The 17,788-nt window shown below is 47.5% G+C and overlaps 1 protein-coding gene and 1 long non-coding RNA gene across 5 annotated transcripts in view; one reads left to right on the top strand and one right to left on the bottom strand.

Moving 5' to 3' along the window:
* STIM1 (stromal interaction molecule 1) overlaps window positions 1-17,788 on the bottom strand; it is a 71,047-nt gene that overhangs the window by 39,831 nt on the left and 13,428 nt on the right. For all 4 annotated transcript variants that reach the window (XM_058185255.1, XM_058185256.1, XM_058185257.1 and 1 more), the window contains exon 2: window positions 615-745. In XM_058185255.1, the coding sequence (XP_058041238.1) occupies window positions 615-745 (131 nt within the window). The remainder of the gene's footprint in view (window positions 1-614; window positions 746-17,788) is intronic.
* On the top strand, window positions 13,669-15,404 carry LOC131199500 (uncharacterized). Its single transcript, XR_009155348.1, has 2 exons — window positions 13,669-14,745; window positions 15,205-15,404. It is a non-coding gene; the product is annotated as an uncharacterized LOC131199500 (long non-coding RNA).

The following is a 17,788-nucleotide window of genomic DNA, read 5'->3' as shown; positions in this document are numbered from 1 at the left end:
CATACTTCAACGGATAATTAGGACTGCAGGAAAAAAACATGGCAGCCAGCCTGCCTTCCAATGAACGATCCAGAAAGAGGGCTGAGGAAATATCTGCAGGCCCCTCACGTCCTGGATGTAAACTGTTTCAGCTTCTCCCCTTGGGACCCCGCTATAGGGCCCTGAATGCCAAAACCACCGGACATAAAGGTTTTTTCCTCCGTGTCGTCCCTCTGCTGAATGCTTAATTCCCACAGCACCCTCTCATTTCCCATCTTCCCTACTATCCTCCTCCCACTGGAATTTTACGATCTATCAGTTGTTGTTTGTAACTTCTGATTAATGATTGTAACTATGATTTATGCTCTTTGACCTATCACTTGCTTTTTATATGTACTCTGTGAACTTCTGCACCAGAGACAAATTCCTTGAGTGTCCAATTATACTTGGCCAATAAAGAATTCTATCTCTATTCTCTATTCTCTATTCTGGTCCCTTATCCCAGAAGCAGACCAGATTCTGTTTGCCAGCTTCCGCTGAGCACCTCCCGGCCCATCCATCTAACCTGGCTCACCTAAAAGGGAGCTACCCACGAAGCAAGCGGGGAAGGGGACGCATCCCAGAGGAGCCCTCACCTCATCGCTCTCCTCCACATCCACGTTGCCATTCGCATCGTCGTCCATCTGTTTATGGATGCTGCGCACGGCTTCGAAGCTAAGCTGCTCGTCCTCATCGTGGCACAGGGGCCGGTCGATGCGGCAGAACTCTGGGGGGGGGAGGGGGGAGAGTTAGAAACACCTGGGAAAAGTGAAAGGACCCCCAAATCGAGGGTCAAGTATTTGTATTTTTAATAGTATTTTATTTGTACAGGTAGTCCTCAAGTTACGATCACAATTGAGCCCAAAATTTATGTTGCTAAATGAGACAGTTGTAAAGGCCCCATTTTGCAACCTTTCTTGCCACATTTGTTAAGTGAATCACTGCAGTTGTTAAGTTAGTAACATGGTCATTAAGTGAATCTGGCTTCCAGCCCAGAATCTGAGCAGCCCGTCAAGGGCCCTCCCTCTTCTCGGGTTTCAGACCCGCATTTCCTCAGGACCCCCTCCAACTCAAACACACACACTGCCGGCTGGCAGGGCTTCAACCTGGACCCCTGCAATGCCTCCCCTCCCCTCCCCTCCCCTCCGCTCAGCCTCCGAGCTCTGCCAGCTGAGTGTGCAAAGCCAAAAGCGCCCAGATGAGTCAGAGGCTACGAACGCCGCCCACCTCCTGCCCGCGCAGGTGCCAGCGGAAGACCGGCTCAGCCGGGTGAGTCACCCTGGGCACGCTCGAAGGAGCAGGGGGAGGAAGCGTGGCCGGGGCAGCTGCAGGTGGCTGATTCTCCCGAAACTGCAGAAGCCGCTCACAACTGGATGCCCTGGGGGGCCACCGAAGGACTCCGCTTGCCAATCGCTCCTGCAGCCGGCCGACAATAATCTGGCAAGTCTGAAAGTACAATTCTCCCACCGTCACTTTTGCGGCCTGCTTAGTTAGCGTATGGCATGCCATGCTTGGCCTTGCCATACGCAGCTAGTCCTCCACTTACGACCACAACTGAGCCCAAAGGTTTGGTTGCTAAGCGAAACAGTGGTTGTGAGGTTTGCCTCATTTTTACGACCTTTCTCGCCACGGTTGTTAAGTGAATCTGGCTTCCCCATTGACTCTGCTGGTCAGAAGGTCACAAAACAGGATCGAGTGACCCCGGGAAACCGCGAGGGTCATAAGTTGCCAAGGGTCTGAATTTTGATCACGGGACGGTGGGGATGCTGCAACGGCCATAAGCCGCTTTCTTAGTGCCCTTGTGGTTTGAAGCCGAAGCCGAAGCCTTCCTGTAAAGGGTCCTGGGCAGGGGTCCCCAACGGGTGGGCTGTGAGGGGTGTGCAACAGGGCTGCGGACACGGCCGGCAACCATGTACACCCATATGCATCCTCACTTACATGAGCAGTGGGTTAGCACACACGTACTCCACTTAAGTGAGCTGCAGATGTGCGTGCAAGCCACGGACACAAATAGAGCTGCCCACATGCACGCTTGCTGTCCACTCATGCAGAACCATCCCCCTCTCCCCCACCCCCACTGGTCCGCAAAGCCGGAAACTTTGGGGAACTCTGGTCTGGAGGATAAAGCCTAGGAAGAACGGTTGTAGGAATTGGGTAGGTCGAGTCTAACGAAGAGAAGGACGAGGGGTGACACAATAGCAGTCTTCCCGTATCTGAGGCCTTGCCACAGGGAGGGGGAAGAGGGCCCCCCTCTTCTCCAAAGCCCCTGAAGAAGCAACAGATGGAAACGCATCAAGGAGAGAAGCAACCTGGAATTAAGGAGAAACTTCCAGACAGTGAGGACAATTAACCGGTGGGACTTCTTGCCTCCAGAAAGTTGTGGCGCTCCACAACACTAGAAGTTTTAAAAAAGAGATTGGACAACCATTTGACCGGATGGAATAAAGTCTCCTGCCTTGAGCAGAGGGTTGGCTAGAAGACCTTCAAGTTCCCTTCCAGCCCTAGGATTTTACGCTCATAAAGATGCCAAGTTAAAAATGCCACTGGAGGTAAAGCAGAGAAACAACTAAGGATCAACATCACAATGAATCCAAATGGCAAATTTGCTGTACGTGCCCATAAATACGTACGGCTGCTCCAGGAAGCATCAGAGACCCCCCCCCTCCCTGAGCCCACCCTCTGAATTGTTTTATGTATTCCACAGGAGGCTGGGCTGCTAGGGATGACGGAAGAGGCTGGCTGGGAAAGGCCAACTGACTTGAGGCCAGCCAAAGCAGGAGCAAGGCTGCCTTCGTGTCTCCTAGGGGGAAAATGCCAGCCTCACCCAGCGTGCACCATGCCAACGTCAGAAACCGCTGGAGCAAAGCCAGGCATTCTCCTTTGCGTTATCAGGAAGGGGCACAAAGGAAGGCCACTTCCCTGGACAGCCTCAAGTGCCCCCTGACTGGCTAAACGGCTCCGCAGGAACCATCTGGAGAAGGAAGGCAGGCCGAGAAAGAAACAGGCCGGACGGTGGGCACAACCACACTTCGAACACGAAGATTCCTACTTTGCGGTTATTTTTCCCAGCACCGTTCTTCTGGCAAGCATCCGACTCAAGCAAGCCGGCCTGGCTCTCCCCAACTGCGGGTGTAACGGGTAGCGTGTCTTCATACCGATTTGCACAGGACACTGTTGTTTTTGCAGAGGGCGGTTACAACATACGAAGAACGGTTGCAGGAATTGGGTATGCCTCGTTTAATGAAAATAAGGACTGGGGGTCTTCCACAGAGAAGAGGGGCGGTCAACATATTCTCCAAAGCCCCCGAAGGCAGCAGAAGCAGCAACGGATGGAAGTTGACCAAGGAAAGAAGCAACCTGGAACTAAGGAGGAATGTCCTGACAAGTAACCAGTGGAATGGCTGGACTCCAGAAGTTGTGAGTGCTCCATTCCTGGAGGTTTTCAAGAAGGGATTGGACCACCCGTTTAAAATAGAATAGAAAAACACAGCTGGAAGGGAGCGTGGAGGCCTTCTAGTCTAGTCCAAAGCCTTCTTCTTGCAGGAAACCCTAGACCATTCCAGACAAATGGTTGTTCAACATCTTCTTAAAAACCTCCAGTCTTGAAGCCTTCACAACTTCTGGAAGCAACTTCTGTTCCACTGGTTAATTGTTCTCACTGTCAGGAAATTTCTCCTTGGTTCTAGGCTGCTTCTCTCTTTGGTTAGTTGATTTGTCTGAAATGGTCTAGTGGTTTCCTGCTTGAGGTGAAGGTTGGATCAGAAGACCTCTCCCACACATATAAAAAAGCACAGCTACACTGAAGCGAAGTGTCCCATGCACACATTAAGTGTCCAATTCCCACCCACCCCCCCGCCAATCCCTTCCTCACTGAACAGCTTCCCCTCCTAACCTAGAACGGTTCTTGCTTGCTTGCCCTCCTCCTCCTCCTCATTTATTTATTTAAACCAGTGACAGTTAGTCCTCGACACATTGGAGCCCCAAATCTGTTTGCTAAATATGACATTTGTTAAGGGAGTTTTCTTCTGCCCCATTTTACAACCTCTCTTGGCCCGATTGACTTGGCTCGTCAGGTCGCAAAAGGGGAATCACTTGACCCTGGGACGGTGCGACCATCATAAATATGAGTCAGTTGCCAAGCATCTGAATTTGGATCACGTGATCCCAGGGATGCTGCAACGGTCACAAGTATCATGTCAGTTTTTTCAGTGCTGTTATAATTTTAAACAGTCACTAAACATACCGTTGTATGTCGAGGACTAGCTGTCTAGTCCGTGTAGTGCTAGGGAGGCTCCGTCCTTGCTCTCTTGCTGCCCACCAGACCTCCTGAGCTCCGCTGCCTCTTTGCCCTGTGGGGAGGAGACCCTCCCCCTCCCGGATACCACACTAGCCAGGCAACCATCTCCAATCAGTCTCAACCCCCCAACCTGAAGGCCCCCCTCTTCTGAGCAGACTTTTCCCAAGTTATTAAAAACTGGAATCTGTTGGAAAGGCATTAGCGTATGCATTGACACCCAGTTCCCATTTGCATGTTTTATCTGAAGCTATCACTTGTTTACTTTACATAATTGTTATTCTTGTTAATGTTATTTATTTAAATTTATTGACGCCTATTTCCAGTGGACTCTGGACTCCTATTTCTGTTATGGATAATAGAATAACAGAGTTGGAAGGGACCTCGGAGGTCTTCTAGTCCAACCCACTGTTGAAGCAGGAGACCCAATGCCATTCTGGACAAGTGACTGTCCAGCCTCTTCTTAAAAACCTCCAGTGATGGAGCACTCACAACTTCTGCAGGCAACTTCTGTTCCACCGGTAATCGTCCTCACTGTCAGGAATTTTCTCCTTAGTTCCAGCTTGCTTCTCTCCTTGATGAGTTTCCATCCGTTGCTTCTTGTTCTACCCTCAGGTGCTTTGGAGAATAGCTTGACTCCCTCTTCTTTGGGGCAACCCCTGAGATTTTGGAAGACTGCTATCATGTCTCCCCTAGTCCTTCTTTTCATTAAACTAGACATACCGAGTTCTTGCAACCGTTCTTCATATGTTTTAGCCTCCAGTCCCCTCATCATCTTTGTTGCTCTTCTCTGCACTCTTTCTAGAGTCTCAGCATCTTTTTTAGATGCTTTGTTGCATTTCCATAATTTTCTGTATATCAGCAAGAGCCACTCCTGAATGCAGCATATACAAGACAGACAAGTTTCTGCCTTCGGAATCCTGTCCAAATATTGGCCCAAAATACTGGTGGAGGGAAAGCCACAGGAGAAAGGAGCTCCTCACTCTCTGCTCCAAGCTTATGAGTCCTCCAAAGGCATCCAGACGGACCTTGGGCCCAGCCAGGCTCTTGTGTTCTTACTCAAAGATCTCTAATCTTGGCAACTTTAAGACTTATAGACTTCCAACAGTTGAAGTCCACAAGTCTTAAATATCTATGGAGGTTCCCAGCCATTCCAGAGGTGCTTTTTCAAGAGGCAACTGGAATTTTTTTCCCTTAAAGACATTTCATTTCTCATCCAAGAAGCTTCTTCGGTTCTGACTGAAAGGTGGAAGATGGAAAGATTTATATTCCTCGCAGTCATCTGGTCTTTTGTGCTCCTTCTGAGAGCCATTGAGGCTGCTTGGAGATTTATCCAAGAAGGTTCCACACCCATTTGCACTATTCAGGTCACAGAGAGACCTCTAAGTGGCCTCAACAATTCTCAGAGAGAGCGCTAACCCCCAGAGGACTGCATGGAATATAAATCCTTCCACCCTCCACCATTCAATCAGAATTGAAGAAGGCAAATATCTTCAAGGAAAAACAATCCAGTTGCCTTTTGGGACAGAAGCTTGGAGCCCCCTGTTCTTAATGGTGAGAGCTCTAGAGAGGGTGATTGGAAAACCTGATCTTACAGTGTACATGAGAATGCAAAACCCCGATGCACTTTTGCAACTTCACATGGAGGGGTGGGTGGGTGGGTGGAAAGTCATAGCAGGGGGAAAATAATAATAATAAAAAGAAAACCTTTGGTGAGTCAACACCTCCTAGCATGCACAGCCTACGCCAGAATTCAAAAGCATGAAGCGTTCAAACCATTTTGAAGACAATGAACAGTAGAAATTCGCCCATTAAGAACTGATGGAGCTAGCAGATATGGCCAAATTAACCGGCTTAATCGGAGAAAAGAACATATCTAGTTTTGTTCCTACCTGGAAACCTAGACTCGGGGAAAAAAATGAAATTGTTATCTGGGATTTGCTAGTTAGATCAATTTGAAACGAGAGAAATCACATGACTGTGGGGATGCAGCAGCCGTCGTAAATGCGAGGACAGGCAAAAGTCACTTTTTTTCAGTCCCTTTGTAACGGTCCCTAAATGGACAGTTGTAAGTTGAGGACCCTCAAATTGCATGCACCGTGAGGAGGGAACAAGAGCAGGAAAGAATAAGGAGCCTGAAAATTTGGGACAGCTTTCCCAAGGCTGTCCGTGATGAGGCTGGACATGAGCACCACTGGAGGACAAACAGTCTCCGATGCTTCATATTTTGGCAAGCAGGGAAAGGGGCCGGCGGCGCTAAGAGAAACACGGTCCGGCCCAAAACTTTGTGGAGCTGCATTCCTGGGATAGTTGCAAAGTGCTTGAACCTTTCCCCAAGGCTCTTTAAAAAATGGGGGTGTTTAGGGTTCTTCCCTCTTTGTACTGGGGGTCCCAGCAGCAGGAGAATCAAGAAGGACCCATCAGGCTTTGTGCCCACCAGCAGCCCAGCCTGCTCAGGAACCGGCCCGGATCCTATTGAGCCATCCGGGTTGTTGGGATTTTGCAAATTTCATGTTATCTGCTTGCTTTCCTGGTGGCTGAGTTGTTGCCAACCCCCTTAAAACAGAGACAGCTGTCAGAAATCATGTTAAGTCTGTCTGTCTGTCTTTCTTTCTTTCTTTCTTTCTTTCTTTCTTTCTTTCTTTCTCTCTCTCTCTCTCTCTCCTTCCCTCCTTCTTCCTTCCTTCCTTTCTCTTTCTTTCTCTCTCTCTCTCTCTCTTTCCTTCCTTCCTTCCTTCGCCTTTATTACTTTTATAAATAACTCAATGCAACAGACACAAAATTTCTTTCTTTCCTCCACAACAACCTTGTGAGGTGGGTTGAAGTGAGCATCACTGGACCAAAGTCACCCAGGTTGCTTTCATGCCTAAGATGGGACTAGAACTCTCCGTCTCCTGGTTTCTACCCCACTGCCCTAACCACTAGGCAAACCTGTTTCTCCATTTTGCTGTGCCATCTTCCTCGGTGGGCCAGCCCCTCCTGGCCTCCAGGTCTCTTCACCCCACAAGCCAAGTTCAAAGCTCATCCCAGGAGCTGCGTCTCCTCAACAGCGGCACCAACTGAGCAAAATCTGGCCAGAAACTCTGTTTTCTCTTATTTATAGTTCTGTATTTGTTGGGAGATTTATAGAAGTCTATTAATAGCCCAACACAAAACTATGCGGCCTTCTTGACACAGGCAGAAAGGCGCTGGGGATAAAAATGTGCAGCCTCCTCCAGGCTCTGGGCATGAGCGGAGTCCCTGGGGGGGGGGATCTGCCAGCCCAGGCACCCCCTCGCCTTGGGAATCACACCAGCCACCACAACACACAACGCCCGGCCTGTGCAAGGGACGCATCTCAGGCCAAGCGGGCTCCACCAAGGCAAACGGCTGCAGAGAAAGGCTGCCACAGGCCGGGCTGGCAGATCCCGGTTTGAGATGGGGGACCCGGGCAGACCAAGAAACCAGTTCTGCACCTGGTGGGAATTGCCCTCCTTCTGGCCCTGCCTGCACTGACAGGGCATTCCGTCTGCATATAAATAGAGAGCAAGCCCCTCTCCCTTGAGCACTGAGGATGTTCCCCAGTTGGGTCATGAAACCTCTGCAAGCGAACAACCAAGCTCAGAGACCACCAAGGACCCCACAGCTCCACCCTGAGCTGCAAATACTCTCTTGTATTGGTCACCCTCAACCGTTCCTGCTAAATGGCACGAGGGACAGCCAGGCTGTTGGATGCTTTGCCAACCACTGGTTTGCTTCCGGGGACAATTGCCCCTGCCTGGCCCAGTGCCAGCCTTCTGGCGGCAGAGCACAGATGTCATTTGTGGGCCAGCCAGCGCCCCCACCCCCCGCTGTCCCCAGCTCTGCTATTCTTGTATTGCAGATGGACGGCCATGGACTCCGTTCTCAGGACCAAATCATCTAGGAGAGGCAAGGTGGGTGGAGCCAGTTTGAGGGGCAGCCCTGAGCTGAGACCGCCCCACCTTCCCCTCCCTGCTCCCTGTTCCTCCTCCACCTTCCCGGCTGGGGGGCTCTGAATATCCCCGCCTGCCAGGCATCCTCCAGAACAGCCTGACTGGGAGATTCCCAGGCAGCCCTGAAGGAACCTGGTGAGAAACGGGAGGCCTCTGACTCTGGCAGCTATAAACATCCCCAAAGAGGCTCCCTCCAGATGGGTCCGATTAACTTCTGGCTCCCGAATCACCAGGTTTCTATTCCGATATAGCGGAAGGACGGAGAGCGTCCAGTTGCAGAAGGCTGCTCTGATCGGACCTCGGCATCTGGGTTTGGGAAACCAAGAAGGGTTGTAGCTATTACATACCCATACTTATATATTGTATAATTATTTCATGCTTATGCTTATATATACTGTGTGACAAAATAAAATAAATAAAATCAAGAAAAAACTCTCTCTCTCTCCTCATCCACCCACCCACCCATGTCTGTCTGTCTGTCTGTCTGTATCAATCAGATTTATATGGCGCCCCCACTCTCTCTCAGTCAGTTTGGGCATGTTAAAAACAATATTCCTATAATATTCCTATCCATTCTCCGCCCACCTGCCAAGGTCTTCTCCAAACCCCAACCTCATGGCCTGTTGTGTCCGAGGCCCAAGTAGTGATTACCAACACAATTCAGTCCCGAACAAACTTATTTTATTAAAACAGCTGAGAATTAATCCATTCTCAGGTTAGTACAAAACAAATTCTTCATAAACAGTTCTTGGGCCTTATCACCAACCTTTGTTGTCTTTGGCAACCTGCCAAAGGCTTTTCTTGGCAAAAACCCCACAAAGTTCAAGATGCTGACAAGAAGCACTGGAATCAATGTTGCTCTTCTACAAAAAACCCAACGGCTTGTTGCTGCTCTTTTAAGCCTCATGGGAGTGGCCAATCATCTTCAGGCCTTACTCCTGAGTCGTCCTTTTTTCTTCAGCTACTCTTGCCTTCTGGCAGCTCTTCTCATGTGTGCAATAGGAACAGGCTCCTCCTGTTCCTCTGCCTGTCTGCTGTCTACCTCTGGAGGCTCTGGAGTCTGTGCATCGCTCCCAGATGGGCCTGGTCCCATCTCTGCCTCTGATGCAAAGCCCTCATCTGGGTCTTCCCTGACTCCAGGACTGGCCCATCGTCCTCCCCAGCCTCCTCACTGTCTGATTCCACTGCCGCCCGTGACCCCTGCCCATCTCCCAGCCCTGGGCCAAAAGCGGAGGCGTGAAGGCGATGACCTCGGTGGCCTCAGGATGGGGGTCACAGGCCTCCTCTAGCTGCACAAGCCCCAGCCTCTGTTTGGACTGTGTCCCAAGCGGGGAGTGGCAGCAGCGGCCAAGGCAGCCTAGAAACACAGCGAAGGAGAACTAACATCCTGGGGCTTCTTCTGCCCCCACCCGGGTGGGGAACCTCTGGTGAGCTGCATTCCCTGGTGGGGAGGCAGCCAGGAGGGACAGGGTGGGGCCCACGAGCGAGAGGAAGGACCCGGCTACCTCTTCGCTCTAACCAAAGTGGAACTGCTGGGAGACTCGAGGCAAGGTTGGGGTGCTTGCTTCCTGCACAATCTCCGCACTTAATTCCAGGAAATTCATCTGCAGCACCAAAACCATAGGAGCTCTTCCTGACGGCTGGTCCAAGACAAACAGGTGGGAAAGAGACGCCCTTCCCAGAGAAAAAGCCTCCCAGCGGAGAAGAGAACCGTCTCCTGCTACGTGTTTTAACTGCTACACACATACACACCCCAAAGTCCTGGCAGTGCCTCTGCACACAAAAACGCTCCCAACGTCCTTTCGGCCACCGCGTCAGGGACACAAAGCAAGGATGGCCACAGGAAGGGCAGGATTAAGAAGTCGGCAAGTAGATTTTGAGCTACCGGAATTCCCAGAGGAAAACTGCCAGAAATTCATCCATCACTCGAGGTGTTCAAGAAGGGACTGGACAACCATTTGTCTGAAGAACAATTAACCAGTGGAAGGGCTTCTTCCCTCCAGAAGTTGTGGCTGCTCCATCCCGGGCGGTTTTTATGAAGAGACTGGACAGCCACTTGTCTTAAATAATAGGGTCTCCTGCTTGAACAGGGGGTTGGGCTAGAAGACCTCCAAGGGTCCTTCCAGCTCTATTCTGATTGACTGAGTCATTGATTGATTGATTGATTGGTTGGTTGGTTGGTTGATTGATTCCTTGGGGAAGACCAAGGTCCAAACGGGGAGGGTGAGAAGGCGGTGTAGCCATTCACAAGGCATGGCTGATTTGGGCCAGAGGTTTTCTTTAATGTTGGGTGGTAAACATATATTAGAAGAATAAGTTTATCTGCCTCCTAGCAACCAGTAATGCAGACACCGGGATGAACCCATTCAAGTCGTGCAGCCTGCTACCGTCCTGGCTGAGGGACGGGGTCTTTTTCCTGGCAAGAGGGTCTCCCCCACCCACCCCTCCATCCATGACTGCCACAAATGAAGCAGTAAGAAGAGGGTAGTCAAGAGCAGGGGTCTCCAACTTTGGCAACTTTAAGCCTGGCAGACTTCAGATGGCTAGGGAATTCTGGGACTTGAAGTCCGCCAGGCTTAAAGTTGCCAAGGTTGGAGACCCCTGGTTTAGAGAAAAGCTGGAGAAATCAACATGCATTCTAGGTTCTGTCCTGGAAAGACCAACTTGGGAACTGGGCCAAAATCCCTTTCAAGGAGGAACCCTAGATAAGGGAGCACGGCAAGGGGGCAGGGTCCGGTGGGAAGGAGAAGAACGGGTGCCAAGTTGCAGGCACTTGGAGGTCTTCTAGTCCAGCCCTCTGCTCAAGCAGGAGAGCCTGACCTATCCCATTTCAGAGCAATGGTTGCCCAGTACTTGTACCGTAAAACGTTGCGGGTTAGAGACCCTAAGTAAGAGCAGGCAAATGGCCAGTTCTTGTGTTTTCTATTCCATCATCCTTCTCTGAAGGTTTTTCTAAGATCAGATCAGTGGTGAAATTCAAAAATTTTCCCTACGGGTTGTGTGGGCGTGGCTTGGTGGTCATGTGACCGGGGAACACCAACTATACACTTTACACAAAAATAACACAAAAGCTACACAACTGACTCACACACAATGCAAAAGCAGCTGGACTTCACACAAAATGGCCCCTACAACAAACAGGAACCTCACAGAGTCACAGAGAGCTCAAAAACAAACTATCACACTAAACACAAAAATACCAGTTTGGGTAATAGGTAGTAAAAAAATGCTTTAAAAAGTAAAAAAAAAAGTTCTGTGGCATAGCTAATTGTCACAGCTGATCATTGGAACCTTTTTTTTTTAACTTTTTTTAAGTACCTATTCACCCAAACTGGTAGTAAAAAATGCTTAAAAAAAAAAGAAAAAAAAAGTTCCGACAATCAGCTGTGCCCCTCAATCATTGGAACTCTTTTTTTTTTTTTACTTTTTAAAGCATTTTTTTTTTACCAACCCAGTAGCATTTCCCCCCTGGATCAGATGAATGGCTGGCAGCTGCCTCCAAAGAGCATCTCGGCATTTCTTCAATAGACAAAATGTCCTTTACAAGCCTTAACCCCATCAGGGCAGCCAAGGCTGATCCAGCCCCATTTCTGAGCAGGTTGAAACCAAGAAGCCTTTGTCCTTGGCTGACCGGGGCAGGTGAAGGCAGGTGAAAGCAGGATACACGGAGGAAAACCCCGAGTTAAGTTGGCTCTGCCTTTGGTCCTGGATCAAGCGACCTTCTGACCAGCAAGAATCAACGGGGAAGCCAGATTCACTTAACAACCCTGTGACTAACTTAGCAACTGCAGTCATTCACTGAACGACGGTGGCAAGAAAGGTGGAAAAATGGGGCAAACCTCTTGCTTGGCAACCTAAACTTTGGGCTGGATTGCGGCCATAAGTCAAGGACTGCCTGTAGAGGGGAACTGTCTTAAGATCAGCATCAAAAACGTCCACAGCTCTTGAATTATTCAACCAAAACTATATCAGACCTCCTCATGTCTGCACAGTAAAAGGAAATAGATTTCTTTGCTGGAGACGGAACCAGGACCCTGCTTTCTCCAAATGCACATTTTTGGCCATGGCTGAAAGCATTAAAATTCTGGGAAGAAGCCATCCAGACCTATGGATTGGACTTTGAGAGAGGGTGTAACGTTTGGCAGCCTCTTGATCAATATGCCTCTTTCTGAGCATGGAGACTGAGGGCCGAATGGCCGGAGGGGATCCCAGCAGCTCCTTTGGCTACCAAGGGAAAATAAACAGTGGATGGGAAATCTCCTGTCATGAACATCCAAGGGACAGGGGATTACCTTGCTCTAAAACTGTTGTGTAAAACTTTGTCTATATATACACAAACACAACCCAGACATATATAAAATTCTTCTTCCTCATCTTCTTCTCCTTCCTTTCTGTTCCTTCTCCTCTTCCTCTTCTCCTCCTTCCCTATTTTTCCTCCTCCTTTTCTTCTTCCTCCTCCTTCCTCCTCTTCCTTCCCTTTTTCTTTCTTGCTTTTTCTCCTCCTTTTCCTCTTCTTCTTCTCTTCTCCTCCTTCTTTTCCTCCTCCCCCTTCTTCTATTCCTCCTCCTCTTCCTCCTTTTCTCCTCCTCCTTCTCTTCTTTTCCTCCCTCCCCCTTCCCTCTTCCTCTTCTTCCAGGGCTCGGCCGGCCTCCTTCTGGCTTCGCCCTTCAATGCTCTGGCAGCAACTGGGGATTATCGGCCCCACCATCAGTCCCTGCTGAACAGCACTTGGCACAGCCAGAGTGTTGCTGTGGAAGCCGAGGGAACCAGGGAGGCCTCCAGCAGATTCGGAAAGGGAAAAATAATTCTTCCGCATTCAAGCTCTGCCCCCACAGGACTCTAGCTCAGACCATGTCGGTCCTTCCCCCCCGGCTATAAGGAGACATCTCTATGGTCCACCAAATATTCAAATCAGAATATTAGAATAATTAACAAGAGTTGGAAGGGACCTTGGAGGTCATCTAGTCCAACCCCCTACTCAAACTTATATCATCCTGGTCAAATGGCTGTCTAGCCTCTTCTTAAAAACCTCCAATGATGGTGCACCCACAACTTCTGAAGGCAAGCCCTTCCACTGCTTGATCGTTTCCACCATCAGGAAATTTCTCCTAAGGATGTCCTGTACTTAAGAGTTGTAGAATCCTTGGGCTTCAGGTCTTCCGGTCCAAGCCCTACCAAGGTCAGGGATCCTTAGACCATCCTGACACAACTGCATAAGACTGAGCTGAATGGCCATGAGTGATCAAAAATCCTCCAGCGGAGAATTGAATAAATGGTTTCCCAAGCATTTAGGCAAATTTGTGCAAGAGAAGGCATCAACCAAGTCTATTAAAGGCTACCAGCTGGGCCAAGGAGGTCACCAGACCCTTGAGCCTCAGTGGTGGAAGGTCAAAGTCTTCTCCTCATGCTGGGCCTAAAAAGACTTCTGTGGATTGGGTGAATCTTTAGCCCCATGTTCCTCAATCTCAGGAACTGTAAGAATGGCGTTGCATTCTCCAAGAATGGAGAAGCAGTGCTCTTTGGGGAATTCGGGCACTTGAAGTCTACCCATCTAACGTAGCTGAGCTTGAGAAAGCTTGTTTTACCCGTTATTTCTTACAATTTTTCAGACTTCAATATTCAGGTCCCTGACCAATGCCCATGCTAACCAATCAATCAGAATACAGCTGGAAGGGACCTCAGAGGTCATCTAGTCCAACTCCCTCCACAAGCAAGAGAATCTATACCGTTCTAGACAAGTGACTGTCCAGTCTCTTCTTGAAGACCTCCAGTGATGGAGCTTCCACAATTTCTGGTGGCAAGCAGTTCCACTGGCTAATTGTTCTCACTGTTAGGAATGTTCTCCTTAGTTCCAGCTTCCTTCTCTCCTTGATGAGTTTCCACCCGTTGCTTCTCATCCTGCCTTCAGGTGCTTTGGAAAATAAGTGGAGCCTCTCTTCTTTGGGGCAGCCCCTCAAATGTTGGAATATTGCTATCAGCTGCTTCTTTTTCATTAAACCAGACACCCCAATTCCAGCAACTGTTCTTCCTATGTTTTAATCTCCAGGCCTTTAATCATCCTACTCTCTGGTTCCTAATTTACGGAAACTATAATTAAAAAGAGTGAGGCTGGGTGGACTCCTCCTGGCACAAGGCACCCGAATGTGTTCCTTCCAATGGGCAGAGAAGCAGTGGGAGGCAGGTCCCCTCAAGCTTTCCCACTGGGAGGGGAGCAGAGATCCAGAGGCCTCCCTCCGGGAAAGGCTTCCTGCCCCAAAGAGCCCATTTCCTTGCCAATGTTATTTGCTGCTCCGTTGGGATGGAAACACAACCGGTTCCTGTCCAAGACCGAAGGGAAAGGGCTGCCCCAGACAAGAGGGCTCATTTCCTGGATTAGCATATATTCTACTATATTCCTAACAATAGTAATCCCTTTCGTTCTCTTCTGTGGGAATGACAAAGCAGAAAGGTCCAGCAGAGTTTCTAAGAGAGATCACTGGGGTAATATTTATCTTATCCTATCTATATCGGTTCTCTCTCTCTCTCTCTCTTTCTCCCTCTCATCTCTCCCTAGAGCTCATCTCTGTCTGTCTGTCTGTCTCTACTTTTTTTATACCTTTATTTTTCTTTCTCTATCCCTCTTAATCTATCTCTCATTCATATCTATTTATTTAACCTTTTTTTAAAATTTCTCTCTCTTTCCCTATCTATATCTATGTATCTGTCTCTCTTTCATTTTTATCTATGTATCTATTTAGCTATCTTTCTTTCTTTTTCTTTCTTTCTTTCTCTCATCTCTCATCCATCCATCCACCCACCTGTGCATATCTGTCAGTCTATCTGATCACTAATATCTACTTACTTACCCATCCATCTTCTATATCCATCTCTCTCTCTCCCTCCCTCCTTCTCTCGCTTATCTATCTCTAATTTTAAAACCGTCTTGTATCTCCTCCACAGAGGGACTTTGGGCGGCATACAGGTGAAATCTCAAATCATAAAGCCATAATATAAAATTTAAAAGGCAAGGATGAACTAAAAAACAGTTTGAAAGTTAATTAAAAGGAACATTAAACATGTTCCCTGCAGGGACCCCAAGGGTGCCTTCCTCCAAAGGAGGCCCAGATGCTCTGGGCAGGGAAAGGTCTCCGCACTGACTTTCCAGCACTCCACGAAGCAACAGCAGCTCCAGCTGGGCACAGCCACGGCCAAGGCCACTGGCAGCCGGGCAGCCTTTGGTGGTGGCAGGGGGAGCACGCCGGAGCCAGGGACCAGCCAACACAAAGGATCCACCTTTTCCTCTCCTGCCCAAAAGGTAAAAACATTTTCCTGACTGCAGAGAACCTTCAAACTTTGCCGGCTGCTCAGGCTGCCCGAGGGGCCAGAGGAGAGTCCGAGCCATTGAGGAAGAAGAAGGCAGCCACGGTCAAGAGCCTCCCCTCTTTCTTGGGGCCCAGACAAAGGAAATCCCCAACGACCAGCTCAACTGGAGAAGCTTCCTGGATGAGAAGGGAGCCGTTCCCAAGGAAAAAAACCAAGAAAGCGAGAGTTGGAAGAAGTTACAACTATCCCTGTTGGGAAGAATAGCGGCTATAAAAATGAATGTTTTGCCCAGGTTTCTATTTTTGTTTCAAATGATACCGGTGCTTAAGAATGACACCAAATTACAGGAATGGCAAAAGGGAGTTAATAACTTTGTATGGATGGGCAAAAAGCCAAGAATAAAATTAAAAATAATGCAGGATATAAGGGAAAGGGGGGGTCTTAAAATGCCTAATTTAAAATTGTATTATGAAGCAGTTGTTTTATCATTAATTACTGATTGGATTAATTTGACTGAGGAAAGAGTTTTGAATATAGAAGGTTATGGTTTGTTATATGGGTGGCATGCTTATTTATTATATGATAAGAAAGTAGATAAAATATTTAAAAATAATATAATTAGAAATGCATTATTGAGGGTCTGGAGGAAATATCAATATAAATTAGATGGAAAGATTCCAATATGGGCAATCCCGAGACACATGATAGAAAATATAAATATATATCAAAAGATGGAGGTAGTTACCTATAAAGAACTTTTGTATGGAAAAGGGGGAATTACAATTAAAATCCAGAGAAAAGATGGGGGAAGAAGGGAAAAATTATACATGGTTCCAATATGGACAATTACAAGCTAGATGGAAACTAGATCAAAAAATAGGTGTTAAGCAAACTGAGGATAATTTGTTAAAACAAATGAGAGATCAAGGCCAACAGCATATTAAGAGGTTGTATAATGTATTAGTAGAAATAGACTCAGAGACTGAACTGGTTAAGGATTGTATGATTAAGTGGGCACAAAATTTTCAGCAACCAATAATGTTGGAAACTTGGGAAAGAATTTGGGTGAGGAATGTTAAATTTACACAAGCGCAAAATATGAGAGAAATTTTTATAAGATGTTTTATAGATGGCATTTAGACCCCAAAAAGTTGTCATGTATGTATCCTAATGTACAGGCTAAATGTTGGAGATGCGATTGTGAAGATGCCACTTATTACCATATATGGTGGACTTGTAAAAAAGTTAAAGCATTTTGGATTAAAGTATGGTGGATCATGCAGAATATTTTGAAAAAGAAGATTAAGTTTACCCCGCAGTTCTTTTTACTAGGAATAATTATGGATTGTACAGCTATAGAGACTAAATTGATTTTGAACTTAATAACAGCCGCAAGACTTTTGATTGCTCAATATTGGAAGAAAGAAGAATTACCTACAATTGAAGAATGGACACTTAAAGTATCAAATCTGGCAGAAATGGCAAAATCTCTGCTTATTTGAAAGACTATACACAAGAAAAATATATTTTAGAATGGAAAATGTGGATTGATTATATTCAAAATAAGTATCAGATAAAAAAATATCGAATAGCATATGAGTAAATTTAGGAAATATTTTGTATTAGATATATTTTTGAAGGAGAGGGGAATTGAGAGTGTGATTAAGTGTGGAGAGACTAGAGATTATAATTTAGGAATTATTTTAGATTATGATTGTTAGTTTTGATACCCTGCCTTTTGTTCTGGGAAGTCGGGGTGGGGGGGGGTATGGGGAGGGAATTGGGGGTTGAGGCTAGAGATGGAGTGATGGTTAATGTACAGGGATTAATGAAGATGTATAAATATAATTAATGTAGGGTCGGGTCTGCCCAGTTACCATTTTAGAACGGTGGGGAGGGAGAAAAGAGAGAGTAGGAGGTAGGAAAGAGGAGAAGAGGAAGGAAGAGGGGTAGAAGAGGGAGAAGGAGTGTAGGGTGGAGGGAGGAGAGGATGTAGATAAGAGAAGGAGAGGAAGGTTTGGAAAGAAGGCAGAAGAGGGAAGAGAGTTAAAAAGGGGGGTGGTGACTGGGCAAGCCCGACTAATTGTATATAATTGTACATTGGATGAATTATTTGTTATGATTGTAAAAATAAAACTTTTTTATATATAAAAAAAAAAGAAAAAAACCAAGAAAGCCTAGTTGCCTTTTGGAAAAAACACCTTTGGGACCACCATGAATC

This window comes from Ahaetulla prasina, chromosome 5, assembly GCF_028640845.1.
Source record: "Ahaetulla prasina isolate Xishuangbanna chromosome 5, ASM2864084v1, whole genome shotgun sequence".
NCBI lineage: Eukaryota > Metazoa > Chordata > Lepidosauria > Squamata > Colubridae > Ahaetulla > Ahaetulla prasina.
The sequence above is the reverse complement of the archived record's forward strand: the minus strand, read 5'-3'. Positions and strand labels throughout refer to the sequence as shown.